General features: G+C 45.6%; 1 protein-coding gene across 1 annotated transcript in view; it reads right to left on the bottom strand.

Moving 5' to 3' along the window:
- Positions 1 to 22,642, bottom strand: part of cdh23 (cadherin-related 23) — a 178,099-nt gene that overhangs the window by 83,260 nt on the left and 72,197 nt on the right. Inside the window, exons 9-11 of the mRNA XM_036546518.1 lie at positions 19,877 to 19,955; positions 7,692 to 7,804; positions 4,556 to 4,744 (exon numbers count right to left, since the gene is read on the bottom strand). Of these exons, the coding sequence (XP_036402411.1) occupies positions 4,556 to 4,744; positions 7,692 to 7,804; positions 19,877 to 19,955 (381 nt within the window). The remainder of the gene's footprint in view (positions 1 to 4,555; positions 4,745 to 7,691; positions 7,805 to 19,876; positions 19,956 to 22,642) is intronic.

Here is a 22,642-nt window from a genome sequence, read left to right as displayed (position 1 = left end):
TGAGGGGGCCGCGTCGCGCACGCCGGTCCAGCGTGAACGCAGCGCGCTTAATGAACTGTGTCGCCACCAGCGGCAAATTATAAACCCCCTTTTCAATTTCTGCAGGAATCCATTTGCCGGCGAAGCGGCTCGTGACGACAACGGAGCGATTGATCCGCAGAGAGAAAACTGTTTCGGAGTTCAATAAACATTTAACCTGGAGTGTTCCGTTTCTGCAACAACCCACGAAAAAGATTAAAGGCTGAAAAAATAAATAACTAGCGACGCTACAGAGGCCCTAAATAGCCTTGCGCATCCCGAGCTGTCGGGAATCACGCCAGCTAATATGTCATTTTCATCGCTTTCCTCTTTATCCCGCGCACATATAATCACGCCGGCGTATTGCATAACATTATGCAAATCTTAATCGGAAACATGAGCACAGAATCAAAAATCTCAAAAGGACAAGAGGAAGCGAAAATTAGATCAGATGAGTCCTTAAACGGATGATTACAGTACACTCAATCGAAGACATCTTTAAAAACATAATAGCATATGTTTCATGAGGGGAAATAGAATTGCAAAAATATGTCTTTCCTGTGGAAGAGATACTTATATTCAAAGACTCCAGGGTACTTATTTATTTATTTTTTCAGCAAATAGTGCTGTATTATTAGCTTGTCACTACGGGATACTACAATTGCCTGCCTCTCCTCTCTGATTGTGAATATTTAGTATCTGTTTTGCCTGAAACACTACTTTGTGGGACTTTGTGTCACTTTGCCTGCTGCCATTCATTGTGTAATTATTGGTGTCTGGGAATAGGAAACCCCTTGCCCATGCTGGATATGTCATTTCAAATTCTATGCTGTGGCCTGAGTTGATTAGCCTCAAGAGCTGATTAAAAAAGGACAATATCGGCTGATGCTACCAACTTCTCTCACTCTTTTTCACATACTCATCACGTCTTCCCTGATTTACTGTTAATTTGTATACAACATTTAGAAACTGCAATATCATAGTGCGCCTTCGTGAAGAAAATACATTTCTGTATACATGCATTGTATACACTTAATCAGCCACACAATGCATTCACTAGTCAAGGAAACGTAATTTCATATTTTCTTAAATTTTATGAAAAGCTCCCACCATGTTAGTGATAGCACTTTTACAGCTTTTATGAAATTATTAATCAGGTCTGAGCAGTTAAAACAGGAGGGAAAAGAGGGCCAGAAGCTTCTTTTTTCCAGGAAAGTGTGTTACTCTAGTAATCTCTTATCTGTTCTGTCTGTCTCTCATTTACATTTTCAGTAAAAATCAATTTCATCTGCGATATTGTGTTTTCGCCTTGCCCCAGCCTCGTGCATAACAGAGAAGCATGCGCATACCAAGCACATACGTACCGTTACTGAGAACACCGGATAGGCACTGTCAACTTTCTGAATCGAGCATCGGCATCGACCCAGGAGCTAAATGTGAGTTTAATTTCTCATCTGGAGCACCGGGCGCACAATGGGGCGCATTTCCATACGCGCCGCACTCTGAAGGGGACGAGGTATGCACAACGTCTCCATCCCTGATTTCCTTTTTTTCCCAAGGCGTCAGCTCGCGCACGCAGGACGTACGGAGAGGGCGGACGCACAGATTGCAATCGATTGCATTTTATGGCGACAGTGAAATGGCCTCTTGTTTTTGTTTTCATCACTTAAATACCATTACGGAAGATGGCTCCTATTTAAAAAGCCATCCAATATGCAGAGATGTCACCACAAACTGCCCATAAGCGTAATTGCTGATCCATTTGCCTCACCCTTCCCCCGATATCTGACTAAAACGTCCTGTCACACGCTCAGCTGAAAAGTTTTGGATGAGCGGCTGGGGAAAGTTTGACTTAGACACAAATATGAGTGACAAGGAAAGTAGCTCAGTGAGCTGCACTCTGTCTCTTCTGTTGTCTGAGTCCATCACTGAAAATCATCCAAATGAACGGCTGACAGTTCAGCATCTTTTCCTTTGACCGCTTCCACAAGGAGAGGATGTCTTTTCCAGCGCTCCTTTGTTTATGCCTATGTATATGTGCTAATATGTGTGCGCATGTGTGTGTGTGAACTATTAACTCTATGTCTGCATGTGTGTCAGTTTGGGTCCACTTCCATATATGGTACCAGTCAAAAGTTTGAACACAACTTCTTTATTCTTTATTTTACACATTTCAGAATAACTGAAAAAACATCAAAACTATGAAGTAGCACAAATATAATTACACAGTGACCAAAAATGTGTTAAACAAATCAAAACGTATATTCTGCATTATTCAAAGTAGCCAAAAAAAGTTTTTTTTATATTTTTTTTTTAAAAGAAATTCATACATAGGTGGCAACTTTACTATTTATGTTTGTCTAAGAAACAAATTTCAAGCATTTAAGCATCAGTCTTTAGATCAAAATGTCTTTAAATGCATGTTTCCCATTATCTTAATCAGGTGTGTCCAGACTTTTGACTGGGACTGTATGGGTGTTGGTGAATGCATTTGTGTGATCACATGTGTTAGCGTCACGTCTGTGACACACTGGTTTGTGTTGGAGCAGTTTCCCCTTGTCAGAGGGGGCCAGATGTGGGGGAACTAGTGTGCGCTGTGTAAAGCACTGCTGACAGCACTGCTGACAGCACTGTGGCGGGGTGCGTTTGTAGAGCATCTGTGTAATACTGCACTTCATCTGCGCAAATCCGCCTTAGTGATAGAGTGCAGTGACTTGGTTGACTGCGTTTATCCCAGCTAAGGCAGCTTACAGTTGAAATAAAAAGAAATAAGATCTGTTTCTTTGGGTGAGTGTTTAACTGGTAGAGCACCAGGGTGGTACAGGGTTACAGTATGCAGGCTGTGTAAGTGACAGTGTTCCTGAGCCAGGTCATGTACGTATGGCCAGTTCCAGGACAATCTCTCATGTAACCTCATTCAGCACAATTCACCATTCATGCTTTGCTTTTTTATTTTCTGAGACTCTAATTCTCTCTTGTAAGAAAGAATGTTGTGTGAACGTTTTGTCAAATACATCACACGTATCTCTGTCTCTCACTGAATATACTGTCTGACTCCCCGGCATTTGACATTCTTTCAGTCAAATTCACAGGCATCCCTGCCATCACCCACTGTTTCTCCTGTTGCAGTTTCTCACTGTGCTTCATGACTCAGAGACACCAAGAAACTCTGACCACAGAGACCCACAGAGTAATGGGCAACATCAGAGAATCAGAAACTCGAGACACTGAAACTCTCTCAGTTGCATCACCTTAAACAGACAGACACGGAGGGCTGTGAAGCAGAGACTGCCTCACTCCTCGCACAAAAAACTTTGGAACGCGGCGACCGAGACGCGGGTTTGTTTGGGAGCCCAGGAGCTCCCGAGCGGAAAAGGCGAAAAGCACGGTGCTCCGCTGACGCGGCTCTTATCACCTGCCAGGCGGTCTGCGTCACCCGGCGAAGACGCTCCCGCGGAACGCCGCTCCCACTCCTCACCTCGGGTTCCCGTCGCCATACCAACAGGCATAAATAATCAAACAGATGCACGCAAAGGCTGCGCTTACATACCATGCTATCTCTCCCTTACCCCCTTCTCTCTCCCTCTCTCCCGGGCGTGGTTTTCCTCTGTTCTCTCTCCTCTTCTCCATTAGTTATGCCATCCCTCTGCATCCCTTTCTTCTCTGCATTCCCCCCTCTCTCCCTCTCTCTCTCTCCCTCCCTCCACTCCACTTGCAGTTATCTGTCAAATTCCATCCAGACGGCCGCTGTGCTGGAATCAATCAGAGTTGACTAGCTTTCGGCTTATCTCAACCCGAGGTGATTGATTTTCCTCGTTAGGTATAATTTGATGCTCCATCCCATCTCTTCCAAAGCAAATTAAATTGTAGTCGAGTCGAATGTGTTCCTATTTCTGGGCTGCCTGAGTGTGTGTGTGTGTGTGTGTGTGTGTGTGCGTGCAGGTGTGCATGTGTGTGTGTTTCTGTCTGTGTGTGGGGTTGTTAGATACAGCTAATGAGAAATGGTGGACACATGATGTAAAACTAAAGAGGATGTTGTTCAACAGACCAGGCTGACACTGCTCCCAATAGGCTGTCACACAGCTCCAACAACACAGAGCTAGCCGCTCTTACAGTTTACATACAACACAGATCCTTCAGTGCAGTACAGAGCTAATTGCTCCTATAGCTCAAAGTATAACACTGATCACTCTTTAACTGTTCCTATAGCCTTCAGCACAGAGCTAAACATTTTCACAGCCTTTAGGACAGAGCTGATTACTTCTAAAGCTTACTCACAACAGATTCATCAGTATAGCACTAAGCTAACTGCTCTACAGTTTACACACAGATCCCTTGGTACAACACGGAGCCATCAGCTTCTACAGCTTAGAATGTAACACAGGGCTATATGAACTATATAAGCACAGCACAAAAACACTTAATATGAAAATACAGTAATACGGGGCTAACAGTACCCAAACCCCATAATACTAAATGGCCCTGTCATTACTGTGCTTATACCTAACTTAGACCTCTCGACTGAATCCATCCTCACCTCATCCTTGTCCTCGACCTGGATGAAGAGGGGTAGGGCGAAGCCGACCTGGGCCAGCTCTGTGATGCGGACGCGGTACTCTGAGCTGTTGAACTGAGGGGCGTTGTCATTCTTGTCCATCACCAGAATCGTGAAGGAGGTCATCACTGTAGCATCTGAGGGTGTGCGGTCATCCTTTAACTCCGTGCCCTGAGAAAAACAGAGAAGTAAGAATGGGCAGCAGTGCAGCATAGTGGTAAGGAGCAGGACTCGTAACCGAAAGGTTGCAGGTTCGAGTCCCTGCTGGGGCACTGCTGTTGTACTCTTGAGCAAGGTACTTAACCCAGAACTGCCTCATTAAATATCCAGCTGTATAAATGGGTAACATGTAAAAAAATTGTAACCTCTGGATAAGAGCATCAGCTAAATACCAATAATGTGATGTAACATGAGAGGGAGAGAGAAAAGGACATAGAAAAGTAGACCTTGAGAGAAGTGAAGTCTATGTAGAGCCTGTGGGAAGACCCTTCATAATGCTGTACCGTGCATACTCAAGCATAAATTACAGCCACCTTCACTGCCATTATCAATGGGATTGGAGTCATGGCCACCTTTGAACTTATGATGGACAGAGGTGGGGAACAGAAGGAGATAAACGAGAAATAGAGAGAGAAGGAAATAAGCTGACAGGAAGAACAGCAGTGGCCACTTTATTGATTCATCGTATTTATGATTGTACCTTTATTGGATCACAATGGGCAGAGGGACACAAAACAATCAGAGAGCTAAGGGCTAAGTGGGGGCAGAGTGAGTCCGCAGGGGAGGGACCAAGCGGCAGCATCAGATAAAAGACAGAGGAGTCCCACTGTCAGGAAACAATTACTGACTCTTTCTCTTTTTCTCCCTCTCTCTTTTTTCTCCACTCTCTCTGCCCTAGCCTTTCTGTAAGCCTCCCTCCCTGTCAACTGTAAATTCACATGTACGGTTTTACATGGCTTCACAATGTACAGCATCGCAAGCGCAGGATCACAAATGTGAAGTATTCCTGTATGAAACAATAATGCAGACATTAAATTACATGCTAATGTACATATTAGTGCAATAACATGTGTCTCTCCCTTTGTCTATGAGGTGAAGATGAGAGAGAGGAGTGGGTTAGTGCAATGGAGTGTGATGCCTTATTGACAGAGAGACACTGGAGGCAGTAATGAGGGGTTGGAGAAGGAGAACAGATAGGAATGAGGGCTGATCATGCTTCTCTCACTGTTCAAATCTCTCCCCAACACACACACATTCACACACACACACACACACACACACACACACACACACACACACACATATACACACACTCTCCCAACACCATCAGCACCACTCCCATGTACCACACACAACCGAAGCTTTGTGAAGTTGAGAAATTAGTTTTATTACCCTCGCGCTCCAAATCAATACTGCCACAAAAGGGCGCACACTGGAGAACGGTGAAGGGGAGGGTGCGAAAAAAGAGAAAATCCATAACTTATAAATATGTTTTCTGAGATTTTCTTCTTCACTTTTCCCCCCATGTAGCTCTTCTACTTTGTTGTAATCATTGATTTTAATCAAGAAGAGAAATCGGGCAGGAATACATTACCGAAGTATGGTATGGGCAAAGGAATCTCAGACACACAAACACACATAAACATATACACACACACCTAAAATTTCACCTTTCAGGTCACTGATCGTGAGGATTGATACCAGAGTGGCAGAGAAAACAAATTGAAGTTGAAGAGGGAAATTTAAGAACAAGCAGAGAAACCACCAGCTCTCAAACAGCAGCCATATTTATGGGAAGTATGACCTTGATCTGACCTTTGCACTTGTTGGAGAACAGCTGACACTCTGAATGATGAGTTTTATAGGTCAAAATTCTCTCCCTATCTGTCTTTCTTTCACTGGTTTAATACAACTATTAAAGTGATTAATTTATGTATATCACCCGCTCTCCCTCTGGTTGTGACAGGACAGTGCTGCTCATATCTCTTCTTCCCCAAGGAAGATTTCTCAGTGCTCTGCTGTCCACAGAACTCTAGGTAGATTCATACTTCAAGTAACTCCCTTTCTGTATCTTGTACATTTTGTAAAGAACTGCAGCTCTGTCTCCACCTCTTGTTGATTGTGGTATGAGCTCTCTCTCAAATCTAGTCCCTGATTCTCTCTCTCTCTCTCTCTCTCTCTCTCTCTCTCTCTCTCTCACTCCCACCCCCCAACCCCCCACTGAAATCCATACATCAGTGAGAGGGACACCAGACCCCAGCGCTCACACAGAGCTTTTGCCAAACACCCAGGATTACACAGGAGTGCTGAGAGGAGCTGGGACGGAGGGTGAGAGAGAGAGAGAGATCAGACCTCTGCTCTGTCCTGTCGGGACTCTAAACCCAGCTCATTTCCTCAGTCTTTCACACTTATCTCCTAAAGAGGGGCCTGCGACTGACTGCTGAGCCCTGAGATAATGAGATCCCCTTCTTAAACTGGCCCCTTTCCCATGAGCCTCTCCTGCACAAGGCCTATCAATGTGTTCAGAGGGTTTGAAGTGGTACTTTCATCTTTCTAAGTGTATTTAATGCATTATATCTATAAAACTGTATTATGTGTCTGCCATGCTCCTCAGAGTCGAAGGTACAGTGCAAGATAGCTTTAAGACAAATATTGTGTCTTTTTTCACATGTCAGAGGTAATGCTGGTTGTTAACAATGTAGTTTACAAGCTGGTGGTGTCTAGTGAATGGTCAGGACAATGATACTATAGAGGGTGATGTTAGCATTAGTATGACACTGCTACTTGCAAGCAGGGAGGACTGAAAACACTAAGAGAATGTATGCATGTTTAGAACAGAGATGGAGTCCTGGGTACTCCAGTGCTGCCTTAAGTCATAATCCACATAAATCACAAAATCAGAAGGTGATAAAATTCTGAGCTGGATTGGCTAACAGTTATTAGCACATTATCGTGAGAAGTCAGACTACACCAACTTCACAAAGACTACAACAGTTCCATGTACACATTCTCTCTTCAAACTCTGGTCAATTGAAGGATCTCAGCTGTCAATTGAGCAGAGTCAATTGTTTCAGCTGACTGCCCCTCCCACATCACCATCGCCGCCTGCGGACTGCACCTTGACGGTGAGGACGAATCCAGCAGAGTAGAGGGGATTCTCCCGGTCCAGCTGCCCATTCACAGTTAGGGACCCGCTGATGTAGTCCAGAGCGAACATGCTGTTGGTGTTACCTGTGGAAAGAGGGGATTGGAGCCAGTGGGGGGGGGGGCAGAGGGTTGGAGGTGTAGGGGGGAGAGATAAGGTACCAGATGGAGTTAGTCACAGTCCTGCAGTCTTGTTGGTGGAATCACTTGCGGATACAGAGGAGAGATGGAGAGTCAATCAAAATTATGCAGGAACTCACTCAGTTTCGCTGCGGGGTTCCAAGGATATATGAAGGGAAAGTGCAGGGAGGGAGGAATTCATGTGTGTCTGTTTTAGCATTTCATATTATTTCAGGAGTAGGTGGTCGCCACTCTGCCCACTCTCTCTCTTTCTTTATCCTCTCCTGCCCTTTTCCCATCTCTCTGACTGTTTTTCCATCTCTCCTCAATTTCATCCCAGTCTTTTCCTTTCTCTCATTTCTCTCTCCTCTCTCTCAACCCCCCCCCCTTGCTCTTTATCCCTCCTCTTTCTAAAACTCTCCTTTCTGTCTCCCTCTCTTCTATCCCTCTTTTTGCTCCTCTCCACCTCTCCCTCTGACAGCTGGTGTCTCCGCTCGCTGCACACTAATTACATCCGGCAGATGGAGACGGCAGACAGAGAGCGATAAGACACTCAGAGTCCTCCAACCTCGCCCCTCTCCTGCAACCCTTCACACTCCCGCTCCACGCCCCCCTTCCAAAAAAAAAAAAAAAACACCCAAAAAACTGCATGTCCCTCTCCCTTTTCCAGATGCTGCCCCCTTCTCAACCAACAACCATAATTTCACCAGAGCATAAACATCCGGTATCAAGTGTTACACATTTGGACACAAATAACTTGTTGTGCTTTCAAAATAATAAAACAAACTTCACATCTAATCTAAATTCTGAATATTATAAATTTTGCAGACTTGCTGCTTTTCATTTAATGAGTCCCTAACCCCAGAAGGTTAGGGATTCAACCCTACATTGTACATGGATTCTGTTTTGAACGCTTAATATATAATGTCATATTAACCTTGCGTTTGCCAAGAGCCGTGCGACGGCATTCTGGCGGCGGGACGAGGGTCCGGGGGTGTTAGGGAGGCAGAGGCAGGGGAGTCCCCGGCACTGGGACAGCGTTCAGCTCGCGACGCGGCGGGAAGGCGCGCGGTGGCGCCTAATCAACTCCGGTGCAGTGTGGCGCTAACGACGGAGCCAGCTGTGTTTGCACAGAGGCGAGGAGCGCAGGAAAAACACACAGAGGGGCGCTCCGTCTCCCTCCCGCGGGGCTCAGGTCTGCAGGAGGCATGATGGACAACTGACAGAACCACGGCCCCCCGTGCGCACGGCGACACACTCTAACTTTCTAATGTTGTGTAATCTTACGTCTTCACGCTGCAGCGTTCCATATGTCATATTTCACCGATTGATAAGACTTACATTCTAATATTGTAACATTTCATATTCTTGTAGCTGAGTCTCATTTTCTGACTTTCAGTAACACACAACATTCCTCATTTTTACATATTTGAACTTTGCCGTTTTGATGTTTCATTGATGTTTTCATGTTAAATAAACAGACTTTTCAATAAAACAAAATAGACCCCCCCCCTACCCACAGATATTAGATATTAATTCTGGGTTAGGCCCTGAAATTGAATCCTGTAATAAAAATTCCCTTCAGTTGTAAGTTCTCATATTCTGTCTTTCTAGGAGCACATAATCGAACACTTAACTTTCTAAAATTATTCTAACTGACACTTAAGTCTACAGTAAATGTGGACTTAGTCTTGCAGTGTCCGGTATTCTTGCAGTTTCTGGTATTCATTCTGGTATTCTGGGCTGCGTGCATAATTATTATTAAGGTCAACGATAGGTTGGGTGGTATGTGTAACAGCTATTCCGATCTGCGCTGTTCTAAATGGCATGTATCGAAAAGCCATGCAGTATGCTTCTGTGAAAGCACAGATGATATTTATAATTATTTTTCAGTAGCTTGCTGCTCTGAGCTGTGTGTGTAATTAATTTTGAAAGTATGAAGTATGGATCTACAGTAGTCTATGTGAGTGTGGATAAAAGGAGAGCAAGGAAAAGATTAACCTGAGGGCACTGCGTCTGGGTCTACCACACAGAGGGGTGGCCACTGCTCTATTGTTGCACTCTGATTGGGGAGAGGCAGGTGAGGGGGGTCATGGGAGAGGGGAAGTGGGGGTTGAGGGAACAAGGCCTGCAGGTAATTACCCGGGATTGAGGGCAAGAGGTGGAGAAGGAAGGGAGTTGACCGCAAAAACGTCTTGCATTGAAATAAAGAGTGTGTGTGCGTGTGAATGCGCGCAGGTGTGCGAGCAAGAGAGAGACAGAGGGAAAGACGGACTTGTGGGATAGATGTGTCATTCCATGACACATACTAACAAAAAGGACAAACAAAAGAAAGACATAAAAAAGAAAGAGAACGAAAAAACTTCCATAACTTCAGATGGCATGACTGTCACCTGATTAGAGCTGAGCTGATATGACCCCACGCCCCTGCCCCACACGTTCAGAGCTCTTGTGACCCCCCCACACCGACCCCCCCCCCCTCCTGAGTGTGCACCTGCTCAGAGTGTGGCCCTGTGTGTACACTCAATGAGGCCATGATGGCTCTAAATTGGTTTGTCTGCTCCAGTGGCCTGACCAGAATTACAATCTCGTCAAACAGCCGCGCCATTCCTGCTCTGCTGAGCACTCACCTGGCTGCACAGCCTGTAGCAGACCCTCACGCTGGCACATACAAGCCTGCACACCCACCATCAAAATACAAGAACAAACCCTCAAACGCGCAAAACCCTAAAAGCACACCGATGTTCTGCAAGGAACGAAATGCTGAATTATGCTGTGCGATGCACACTCACACACGCCCTCAAATATACACAGACGAATGTGTGACACACTCGCGCGCACAGTCTCTCACACTTTGAGGAGATCAGGGGGAGTCTGGGACACTGAGGCCCGGTTTATCGCAATGTGCAGCCCCTGTGCCACCCAAACCAGGCGTCCCACGCCAGATCAGAACTAATACTGTCAGCGCCAGGAGGAGAGGGCTTCAGCACTTGCTAGCAACCCAATCCGACGCCCACTCGCCCTCTTTTTCTCTCCATCCATGAGTCCCCTTTCTCTGTTCAGGGGCTTGCTTGTTTACATACAAACATTTCAGTGGGTTAGAAAGGAAGCAGGAATCCCCCCCCTCCACTGGTGGTGCTAACCTCCCCTTCTGGGAGAGGCCTCTGTGAAAGACCGTGATCCGGGGCTGGGATCTCTCCAAGATCCTGGACCCACATTACAGAGATCCAGCTCAACACCCCAGGAAATGAAGGGTGCTGAAAAGCGGCACACCATATGTAAGACCATCACCAATGCATGGGGCAGGCCAGCGTGGGGTGTGCTTAAGTGTTAACAGACGGTCTATCTCAGTGACAGAGTGTGTGTATGGGTGTATGCACGTGCATGTGCATTCAAACGTGAGTGTGTGTGTGCGTGAGTGAGAGGGAGAGTGCGTGTGAGACACTCGGAGCGCAGTGTTTGCCGCTGAGTGGGGTTTGGCAGGGTTGGCACCATGCGCTAGTTGGCAGAGACGCTTTTGACTTTGAACGCTCAGGCTTTGCAGAGTTGTTTCCTGTGGTCGGGGTGAGAAACAGATTGAAATTATACAGATTGTCTCCAGGGCCCACAGAGAAATTTATATCTATATTTATATCTTGCTGCTGTGACACAAAACTGCTCCTGTCTTTCGGTTTACACGGACACAGAGGACCTAAACCACAAAGAGAGAGGAGAGAGAGAGCAAGAGAGAAAGAAGGGTTCAGTGACTCATACCCAGATGGTACACCTCATTCACACACTCACACACACACACACACACACACACACACACACACACACACACACACACACACACACACTCACACACACACACACTCATTCCTCTGCTGCAGACCCTTGGGTGGGTTTTGCTGGAGGTGTGACGTGAGAAGATTGCCAAGGTTTTCACATTATTGACTGTAGTGGGCTGGAAAATGGGATAAACACACACTGACAGACACACACACACATGCACACACAAACACATGATTGCAAATGATTAGCAGGCCTTTGATACTGCTCTAATATTACTGGGTTGACTATCATCAAATCTATGGTTCTACATTGGATGTCATTACCCTTTTCCACCAGTTTGGTCATGTTGCAGTCAGAGGGTCAGGATAATCTCCAGGTACGCAACATTGGTATGTGACAGCGCTGGGCGGGGTGGCCACGCTTTCATATGGCACACAGTTCATATAGGGCACCCTAAGACTCTGACTCCTGGATAGGCTTTCCAAAGGGCTCCACACACACACACACACACACACACACACACAAGCAGTCACCCACACTCATCCATTTATTTTGTGATGAGCATGTTTGTGATGCAGACTGTGGACTGCGTGTGATGCTCACGTGCAGCAGATGGCACTTCCAGTGGGAATAAATAGAGAGAAGCCTTGTCATGGGGGGGCTGGTGTTAAAAATTCTTGGGAAGAGGCTGGGAAATGCCTGCTGTAATTCTGCTATAATTCTAGCTGCATGGATTGCTATTTGGAGGCTAGTTTGAATGCAGAAATGTATGACCCATTCCCTGCACAATTATATTCCCAATGGAACCAGTGCCTGGTTGTGTGATTTCTCCTTGAAAGTGCCCTTTATTTGTTTCTTCTCTCTTCAAGTACCCCCCCAACACACACAAATGAAAGCTATAACTCTCCCTATTCTCCACTTTACATACTCAACTGACTAGATGTAAGTAGGGGCTGGATGTAGCGTAACAGCATATTCTACTGTATATACAGTACTGTATGTACAACACTCCTTATGGCTAATAGCTAGGCTACCCTGCACTCTAATATTTACACTCTGTCACAGATGTGACTATCACTTCCAACAGGGATGGGCCCACACGTCAAATGAGGGGTCACATGTACGCTTTCTGATGGGTGCAGATGGGTGAGTAATTGGAACAGAGTAATCAGGGTGGCTGTGTTATGACCATGTGCTGTTTTTCTCACAATGTTTTTGATGGAACCATAAGTTATTGCAGCATTATAGTAATGTTGCAAAAATATCAGCCATTAACTGGGCACAAATCCAACCTCTTAAACAGCTGGTTGAAACTGGAACAATGCTGAGATATTTGTGTCTCTGGGCTTCTGGCTGGCATATCTTTCCAGAGCATTTAATTAGTGTCATTTTGGAACACTTGACATTACCTCTGGGTGTATTCATGTACACGCACACATGTACATGCACGTGCATGCACACACACACACACACACACACACACACATACACACACCCTCTGCTCATGACAAAGTGTCAGTGTGACAGAAGCTGGTGATAAGGCCCCCATTGGTCTTCTGCCATTGGCAAATGTGCAGAATTTAATGAATACTAAATGAGCAGTTTTATTTAAAGTTTGCCCCCAAAAAGTAAAACAGAACAATAATCATAATAATAATAATAACAACAGTGATAAAAAAACATGATAATGAAAAAAGAAACAAGGAGGAACAAAAGCCTTAACAAAAATCTGCAGATTTTTGCAATGGCTGGAGGTGCACTAAAAATGAAAGCCCCCACCGTTGCTCTCCATCTTTTTTTTCAGCACAAGGAAGCAGAGCAGACCCTTGTTCTACAATCAAACGCCCCTTCCCCAACTTATCCCCAGGGAGCACCAGGGAATTCCCCCAGATACAGCTCCAATACCCTTGAGAATCTCAAAATTCCCCTGCTAGCTTGTCCAGAAACCACTCTCATCTGGAGTGATGAATCCTCTGCCTCACACACAGGCTGAATAATCAAACTCACAGTATGAATTAGTCACCCTGATCAACTTGCTCAAGTGCACATTATGCAGTTTGCAAGAGGAGGGAGAGAAAGAGAGACATGGAGACACAGACAAAGTGACAGAGAAAGAAGGAATACGCAAAAGAGAAAGAGACTGAATGCGTAGAGCACATGGGGTGATGATGTGGAATCGGATTTCACGCCTCTAGAGACTGACAGGGTTAGTGGTTAAAATCATTGAGTGGGGGATGCTGCTATTCCTATAGAAATAAAGCATATAGAATTAACTTCCTTTTTATTCTACTGTAAAGCGCATCTCAGGATGCAATTCTCAGCAGAGGACTCATTCAGTTCATTGGGTCTGTCCGCAACTAATTCAAAGCCTCTAGAAATAATTCTAGGCGAGGAGAGACCTTATGGAAATGAATGATTAGCTTTAGCGTTTTGGTTTCTGCAGTGAAAGTTTGTAGAAAAAAGTACCAAAGCAACCACATACACAGCGTGGTAGTGACACTGAAAAAGAAAAGGAAAATAAGTGTCTGCCACCCATCTACTTGTCCATGCAGGAAATTACAAGCTGCACTCGACTGACTCGATCCCTAGTTTCAATGTAAAAACAATGTAAGACTTCTGTCTCACTTTCAATGTCCAGTCTACCGCTGATAATTCTGAGAGAGAGAGAAAGAGGGAGAACATGAGTGACACTCAGCCCTGAGCCATCCCAGGAGAGGAAAGTGAGAGGTGTGTGTGGGCAAAAGACTGTGAGTGTGTGTGTGTGTGTGTGTGTGTGTGTGTGTGTGTGTGTGTGTGTGTGTGTGTGTGTGTGTGTGTGAAGTGTGTGTGTGCGTGTGTGTGTGTGTATGTGTGCGTGCGTGCGTGTGCGTGTGTGTGTGGCTGAGTGAGTCTGTGCAGGGCAACACTAGATCCTTGGGATTGGAGAGGAACTGGAGCATGCCTGGCCTACAGTGAAGGCCAGGGGGCACTATTTCAGAGAGTAGACCCAGCTCAAAAAATAGTGCAGAGACGCAGAGGCAGGGGCATTGAAATATAATGCTTGCTTTCTGAGCTGAGTTACCTGTGATTCCCAGACTTACTGGCAATGCCCAACGAAAGCACGAAGAATATTTTGTTGAATCTGTGATTTTTTGTGCTGTGACAGGCAAAGATGACAACATGTTTAACCAGAGAAAACGGTAAAAACAGAGAAGTGGTTGACTTGGCTACCTGAGTGGGATGTCCTACAGTGTTTCACCTAAAATAAAGCTTGACTTCATGTTGTAGTGCCTGACATGACTTGACCAGTCTTGAATAAAGATGGTGTATTAGTTAGAAATCATGCTCCCTCTTTAAAGGACAGCTTTCTCTCTCTCCTTCTTTCTCTTGCTCTTTTGTTCTTTTTTTGCCCTCTGGATAAGGTGAAACTTCACTGGAGTGGCTTCTTGACCAGGTTTTTCTAATGAGAGCATGTTAGAGTGTGAAGTGTGATCATGCTGTTTTTGTTTTGTTGAGGTATTGGTGGTTTTTATTGATTTTTAATGAAATTTATTTTCAATGTTTCATTTTCAATTATTTGTTAGTTTTCTTCCCATTTATTAATGTTCTATGTCAGCTGTCCAGCAGAGAGCTTTTAAAAGTAAAAAATAACAGTCTGTTTCTCTCTTTTCACAATGACCTCAGAGATGCTCTGGGTTGAGCTGGAGGATAGAGTGAAAGAGGGAGAGAGAAAAAAGGATGTAGAAAAGGATGTGAGGCTTTAAGTACTGTATCCCAGAAGGAATTTATGGAATGATGGACAGAGATAGAAGGGAGAGAGATAAGAGAAGTGAAAAAAAGAGTGGAGAAAGAGGGAGAGTGGAAGAGGAAAGTGAGAGGGGAAATAATCCCTTCTGTCTGTCTCTTTGCTGGCAGTCATTTCCACAGCCTAGAGAAAAGCAGGAAGAAAGAGAGAATGATAACTCCTCTCTGCACAGCAGCTCTGACACTGCTCTGATGCTACACTGGCCCTGGCAGGCTGCAGTGCCTGCAGGGTAACTCACCCTTGGTTCTCGAGGGCTTCCAAACCAGCGGAGTTACTCAGCCTAGTCATGGAGCACCACGGTATATGCAAGCCTAATCAGTCTTGGCCCTGGAGAGTTACAATGTCTGCAGGTTCGTGCACCACACAAACACTCATTCCACACGAGGACCTCCCGATTCAACTAATCAGCATCTCGGCTGAACCAATTTAACATTTTTATCAGTTCTGTTCAGTGGTTTCAAACACCCTAAAAAAAACTGTTAGATTGCGGTTCTGTAGATTAAAAACTGAGGGGCCTTCGGGGTTAAAGACTCTCCTATTAATGTTAATCTGAGTTTCCAGAAAACAACAATGAATTAAATTCAAAAAGATTAAGTTCTTTTAATAGATTTTTCCTTTCTTTCTCCAAAAGCGATCTGCAAGCATTCTTCATTGCTGGATGAAAAAAAAAATCACAGCTCAGGGCTGCAGAGGCAGTGAAGAGGAAATCATGTGGGACATGAACCTGCATCCCCCCCGGTCACAAAGGCACAGCCCTTACCGTGGCAGCCCACACTCCACTGTCTCAGGACTGTGCCACACTAGCGCAGCTCCTTTCCACTGCACACCCTGGCTGCACTGCAACATGGAGCCTGAGCAAATCTCTTCAACCTCCAGGAGACTTGAAATCCCTCATGTACCTTAGGGACACTGTGCCCCACAGTTTCCATTTCTCAGAGTCCCAGTGCGCTGACGTCAGTGTGAGAGATGAAATAACCTTACTGTTTAGCCTAACAACTGTCATTTTAACAGATATTCTTTGGAAAGATTTCAGACATGCATTTAAATTAGGTTGTACATTACATTAACTGGTTTGAAAGAAAAAAACCTTAATTGTGTTAGAAATTACCTTCAACAACCTACATACTACCAAGGGACTGCAGATGAAGAGTTACTGTGGAGTACAATTTGTTTTGATAACAGAAAAATATTTGGGCCTGTTTTTTTCTGAATAAGAGATTTTCTAATTCAGCAATGCATCTTATAATACTTAATTTGAGCACTGTAGTTTTTTATTTCAAAAATCTATAATTAAACTTGTTTTCAACAGCCTTTTAAATTCAAGGCTCTTAAAATTATTTTTGTTCATAGCAGGTAAGTAATCTTGTGTTGGCTCATCAGGGTACATTTCTTCTCTCATCGTCTGTGGTCCTGAGTATAACTTCTGTTCACAGCCTTTCAAAATCAGACCCCTGGCATCTTCATGATGTATTTCTCTTAGCTAATGCACACACACGCACACACAAAGTTGTGGCTATGTTTATATTCAGCTTGCGGTTTATGTTTTGCACACGCCTGATTTGGTCTGGTTTAGAGACAACATATCCACCTGAACCAATCTTGACATTTTATTTATTCAAGGTACTTACCAGACCATCAGTAAATGGATGGATGTACTTTCTGGATGCTAGAGTGAGAGTGTGCATTCTATTCTTAAGTGCTTCAGCAAGACTTCCTTGTGGAAATGTGTGAAAACATCCATAACATCACAAGAAAGTGTTTAAATTCCAGAGTGTGTCATTGTTTGACTTTTGAATTATCAATTTTTGGTCCTTTTTCCCCTTTATCACCCTAATTTGTAGTAGTTGATGATTATTTAAACTCACCACCACAAAAACAACCACTGAAACTTCAGGGAGAAGTATGTGCAATCCTCCAGTACAATCCTAACAATACAATCTACCATGACTATTTTTTCACACTACAAGTCCCTCAGTGCACCAGGAGGCAAATACCATTGGAGGATAGGTGCATCCGCTTGATGCTATCTGCATAACTCACAGGCACCCACATGAGGCCCAGGGAGCTGGTAGTGGAGCGACAATGGGACACCCAACCCTGTTCCCTAGGGAACAAAGCTAATATGGGCTTCTGGTCATTGTCAGCAAAACACACAGCTGGTTTTGATCCCAGGCCATAAGGCTCAGTCTCCATTTGAAACAAATGCCTTTACAGTCTGAGCTACTTGAAATTTGATGCAATTCCATTTGTTTGCAAATCCAAGCTGAGGTCCCAGTTCCATGGGCTCACAAGAGCAAACGCCATCAGGTGACAGTCCTAGAAGAATGACGGTGACAGCAACAACAGCAACAGTATGATTTCAGCGCAACAATCTGCCCTGAATCTTTAAATCCCGGATTATTCACTGCGAGAGAGAGAGGATGCAGCGATCTCAGGTCCCAGGATCATTCACACAAATCACCCACGCAATTAAAACTGCATTTATCTTAATTGCCGAGCTAATGAGACATGTCCCTGCGGACCACGGCAGCTCCTCCCGGAAGCCCCTGAGCGAAACGCACAACAAGAGGCCCCTTCTTCTCCCCGTGCCGCCCCACTCCACTCCCCCACCCCACAACAAACAGCACCACCCATCATCAGTCATTTTCTCTTAAACGTCTAATGATGCTCTCAAGATCATCTCTACTGTTAAAAATTCACAACACTACCAGAGGTACCAATTCCCATTACTCTACACTTAATGTCCTTTTAATGTTTCCTTATGACATTGTGTTAGGAGGCTCATGATGTGCGCAAAAATATTGTGCAAAGTAGATTAGTGACTGATTGGATAGTGACTGATGTATGGTAGTATACTTCCCTCCCCTTATCTAGTCAGGTTGCACAAGTTAACTTAGGGCTTGAATAGTATTATTCTCACACTCACTGGCCTGTGAATGTTGTTAGCCTGGTCTGACACTGTTGCATTTAACTTGAATAGATACACTTCTGTCCCATTGTGCTGAAAGTCGCTCTGGATAAGAGCGCCTGCTAAATGAATGTAATGTAATGGATGGTGTCTGCCCCTATTCCATAGCAGAAAGCTTCCCGCAGTGTCTGTAAAGCCTGGAAAACGTAGCGGCGAGGTGAACGGGGCCCTCCTCGAGCCCTGCGCTACGTGCCAACGCGAGAGGGAGACGGATGCGGGGCGAACGCGCAGTAAAGGGTCTGTCTGCGCCTCCGCAGATGGCGGAGGGCCGTGTGTCTTCATCACCGAGCGCGTTCCTCGTCTGGCGCCCTCGGCGTGCCAGCGAAATTAACCAGCTGGCGAGGCCGGGCGCCCTGCGTGCCGCTTCCTCTGCAGGAGCCCGGGGTCACATTGCGCGCTCCGACCCGAGCGGAACGCGGACGGCGCGGTGCACGGCGCAGCAGGGGGGCCCACCCCGCCGTGCCAGGAGTCCCGCGCCCTCTGGCTGTGGCAGCGCACGACCGCAACACCTCCGATCACCTCCAGAGGGTGCAGTCGTTGAGATCAAAGACAGACAACCAATCTTGTTACAAATAAGTGTGCAGTTGAATTTTGCTATAACATAAACTTTTAACATACAACAACACCCATAAAGTTAGCCGTATAAACTCTAAAGGGAAACAGCCGTCAAATCACTGCCTTCAAGGGAAACGGGAAAGGACCTGTCCAAGCACCACAGTCACCAACGCATTCTCTCCTTCCCTCTTCTTTCCTCTCACTCTCCTTTCCCTGTTGTCTCTTTGGCAGGGCTTTCTCAGCCTGTGAGAAAACAGTCTATCACACCACCCAATAAAAGAGCAAATCAACAAACAATTAAAGACGGACACAGCAACCCCCTCACATTTAATTTTCTGCCAGTAGGGACAAGTGTGAATAAAACCGCCAGAGACTTGCTCCGCGTTCCCAGAATGCTGGCAGCAGACAGGGTGTAAACACAGAAAACTCTTCCAATGTGCCTCTAGGAAACAGACTCAATGACATCAGCCATGCAATCACACGCTGGCAAGGCCTCTGAGCATGCTGAGTGTATACAACAGGGGATGCAGTAGTCCCAGCCCCAGAAAGGTCCCCTTAGGTCACCACCTCTGTCCTGAGATCTATTGGAATGCTGGTTCAGCGCTCATGTGAAGTGTCAGCGGACAGTGACTCTCAAAGACCAGGGCAAGGCACCCCTGCTATCCAAAAATGCCCCGCTTCTAAGCGTGACCGCTCCAAATTTGAGGGAAATCAGAAGAAAAGCAAATTAATTTAAGGCATTATGCCAAAATACAACAACTCGTCTCTCAATAGTTTGATTCAATCATTTTTTTTCTCTTCAGGTATTTTAGCCAGTCTTTCTTACCTTTCAAATTTAGACTCATGCTAGAGAGAACAATTGAGTTCTATGGGGTACTTCTCATTCTATTACACTGTATGGGTGAAACAGGACTGATGATTGTATTGAGTGAGAAATGACTTCAAAAGAGAGGCTGACCTGAGACGATGGTGTAGCCGATGCCCCTCGGATTCCCCCGATCCTGGTCGATGGCCGTAATCTTCCGCACCTCATAGCCCTGCAGAACCACCAGAGAAGAAGATTCATTTCCAATAAACAACAAACTGCTAAATACAATGCTATCTCTCTCTTTTACATGCACCCACACACAAACATGTATACACACACACACACACGCACACACACACACACACACGCGCGCACACACACATACACACTCTCACACACTCACACACACACACACACGCGCGTGCGCACACACACACACTCATACACACACACACACACACACACACACACACACTCATACGCACACACACATACAGACACGTGCATCACATGCACCCTGGTGCCTCACAGTACACTTCATTAATGATCAATCTATAATATTGCCATGTTTTCATCTGGTTAATTTTATTCTGGGTGAATGCTGCCCAGCTGTGCAAATTTAAGCACAGACAAATAAGGAGGACATTGTGAAATCTTTGATCCCTCAAGTGTTTTTGGCCTCTCTGCTTCAATCAGACACGGTTTCCATACTTAAAACTCACTCAGCCAGCCTTGTGAGGAGCTGCCAGGCTCCCATTGATCCTGCAAATTGTGTCTGAAATGCATTTATACTCTATTTCTGCCAAAGCATCTCCTGTCATTGACCAACTACAGCAGAATCAATTACAGGCCTTTTAAGAGGGTGTGTTCACACCGATCGCACGCAGAGAGGTGCACTGGAATAACACCAGATAGTCGTCCTCTGTCAACACAACTGGAATGCTCAATCACCCTGCCCTTGGTACCACCCAATCTCCACTGCCTGTAGCATTCTCTCCTTCCACCTCTCTCTCTCTCTCTCGCTCTCTCTCTTTGGCTGTATCTGTACATTTCACCCCCCTCACTGATCTGCACTATCCCCTCTTTCTTTTGCCATCTCTGGAATGACAGCAAAATTGTCTTTGTCCAAAAAGCGCTTAAACACCACAGACTACAAGATTATAAAAGCAGAATAAGAGGCACTGGCCTTCTTTGACAAATACATTTTTTTTACCTTCCATCAGTGTTTTTTTCTGGATGGCAGGTGGAACAAAATAAGAAACAGACAGATGCACAGATAGAGAAATAGAAATTATCTTTGTCAGTGCTATGTGGATATCAGTTTACTTGTAAATCTCAGCGGGGCTGAAGGCATTTGCAGTCACCCATTTTATTCTCGTACTCTTACATTAGAATTCTGTGTGTATGCGTGTGTACATGTGTGCATGCGCTTATGCATGTATGCGCTTGTGTGCTATTATGAACCCATTTAATCTGTGGATTGGTTGACTCAGGTAATTAAATGACCAGTGTGTTCAATGAAGTCCCAAACAACTTTCCCTTTGCCCGAAGGAAAGCAGAGGCTGAAGCTCCCCCTGATGCAAAGCTGTTATAATTACATAATTTTATATAATTTTATATAGAATACATAATTATATAATTATTTATAATTATTAATATAATTATAGAGCAGACACTTTGAGTTTGCATATGTGTAACTAAAATACCAAAACAGCTGAGTGAGATGTAAAAGAAGAGACAGTGATAGGCAGGTAAGTGAATGGTATACAAACAAGTGAAGTGAGTGAGGCAGGTACAGGTAAAAAAGGAGGCCTGCTGGATGGCAGACAGAAGCACTACTGACCACAGGGAGACAGGCAGAACCAGGATGGCCAAAGCCTCTCTTTCTCTTTCCTTCCCTCTCCCCCTCCTTCCCTGACCTTCCCTCTGACAGCTGATGGATCGGGAAGCCACAGAGACGCCCGGCGACGCCGCCTTCACGCCTCGTTAATATGCATGCAAATGTAGTGCTTGACATTTCGCTACAGCGGAGAGACGGAGAGGGAGAGGGGCCTCCCCCCCCCCCCCCCCCCTCGTTCCGCACTCTCCGTAACTTCACTCTCAGGGAGGAGAGGGAGGCAGAGATGGCCGTAAGGCTGGGGAAGAGCTGTGGGCGATCTCTTTGGGGCTTTTCTTCCTGCCTCTTCTCACTTTGAGATTTGAGTCTTTGAAACACAGGTGTGACCAAGTGCTCTTAGGCTGTGGTGCACTGCGTAGCACACAGAGCAGATCCCCACATGTTCTGGATGGAGGGCCAAATGCAAACGCCGACAACGAGTCTTCATTGAGCTCATTCTTTTATCAAAAAGAATCAAAATGAGTTTTTGAAACAGTTACACATACAGAAATCCAGACTGAACAGCGCTCGAGGGTCCCCTCTTCCCTCTTGCTGCTGGCAATATGTGTCACCAGATTGACAGACCCCCCCCACTGTGGTGTTCTCTGACCCCCCCACCCCTCTGTCCAGCGCCTCGGGGTAGATGAGTTGACATGGTGAGTAAATTTGTGCTGTGATCCCACACGCCCCCTGTGATAAATCCAGCCCTGAGTGACCTTTGGTGGCAGTCCCGAGCTGGCCGAGCCTGGGCGTAAATCTAGCGCTGTAATTGCGTTTCTGTAACACATCTGCGAGGATTCGCACTGGGGACTGCGGCGGGGGGCAGGGTGCCACAGTGGTGTGCCTTAATTGCTGTCTATTTACTGTGGCTTTGCTCTGGATCCCCCCAAGGGGACATGGAGGTAGGGGGCTGTGGGGGTCACCCCCCCCCCCACGTCTCAGCCCAACAGTTCAATAAGGTCTATAATGCCGTAAGGGCCACACGACACGAGGGACAAGTGAACGTATGGTGCATGAAACACGATGCATGAAACAGACAG

The sequence above is a fragment of the Megalops cyprinoides genome, chromosome 15, assembly GCF_013368585.1.
Source record: "Megalops cyprinoides isolate fMegCyp1 chromosome 15, fMegCyp1.pri, whole genome shotgun sequence".
In the NCBI taxonomy this organism is placed as follows: Eukaryota; Metazoa; Chordata; class Actinopteri; order Elopiformes; family Megalopidae; genus Megalops; species Megalops cyprinoides.
Note: the sequence above shows the minus strand (reverse complement) of the source record. Positions and strands in the feature narration are given on the sequence as shown.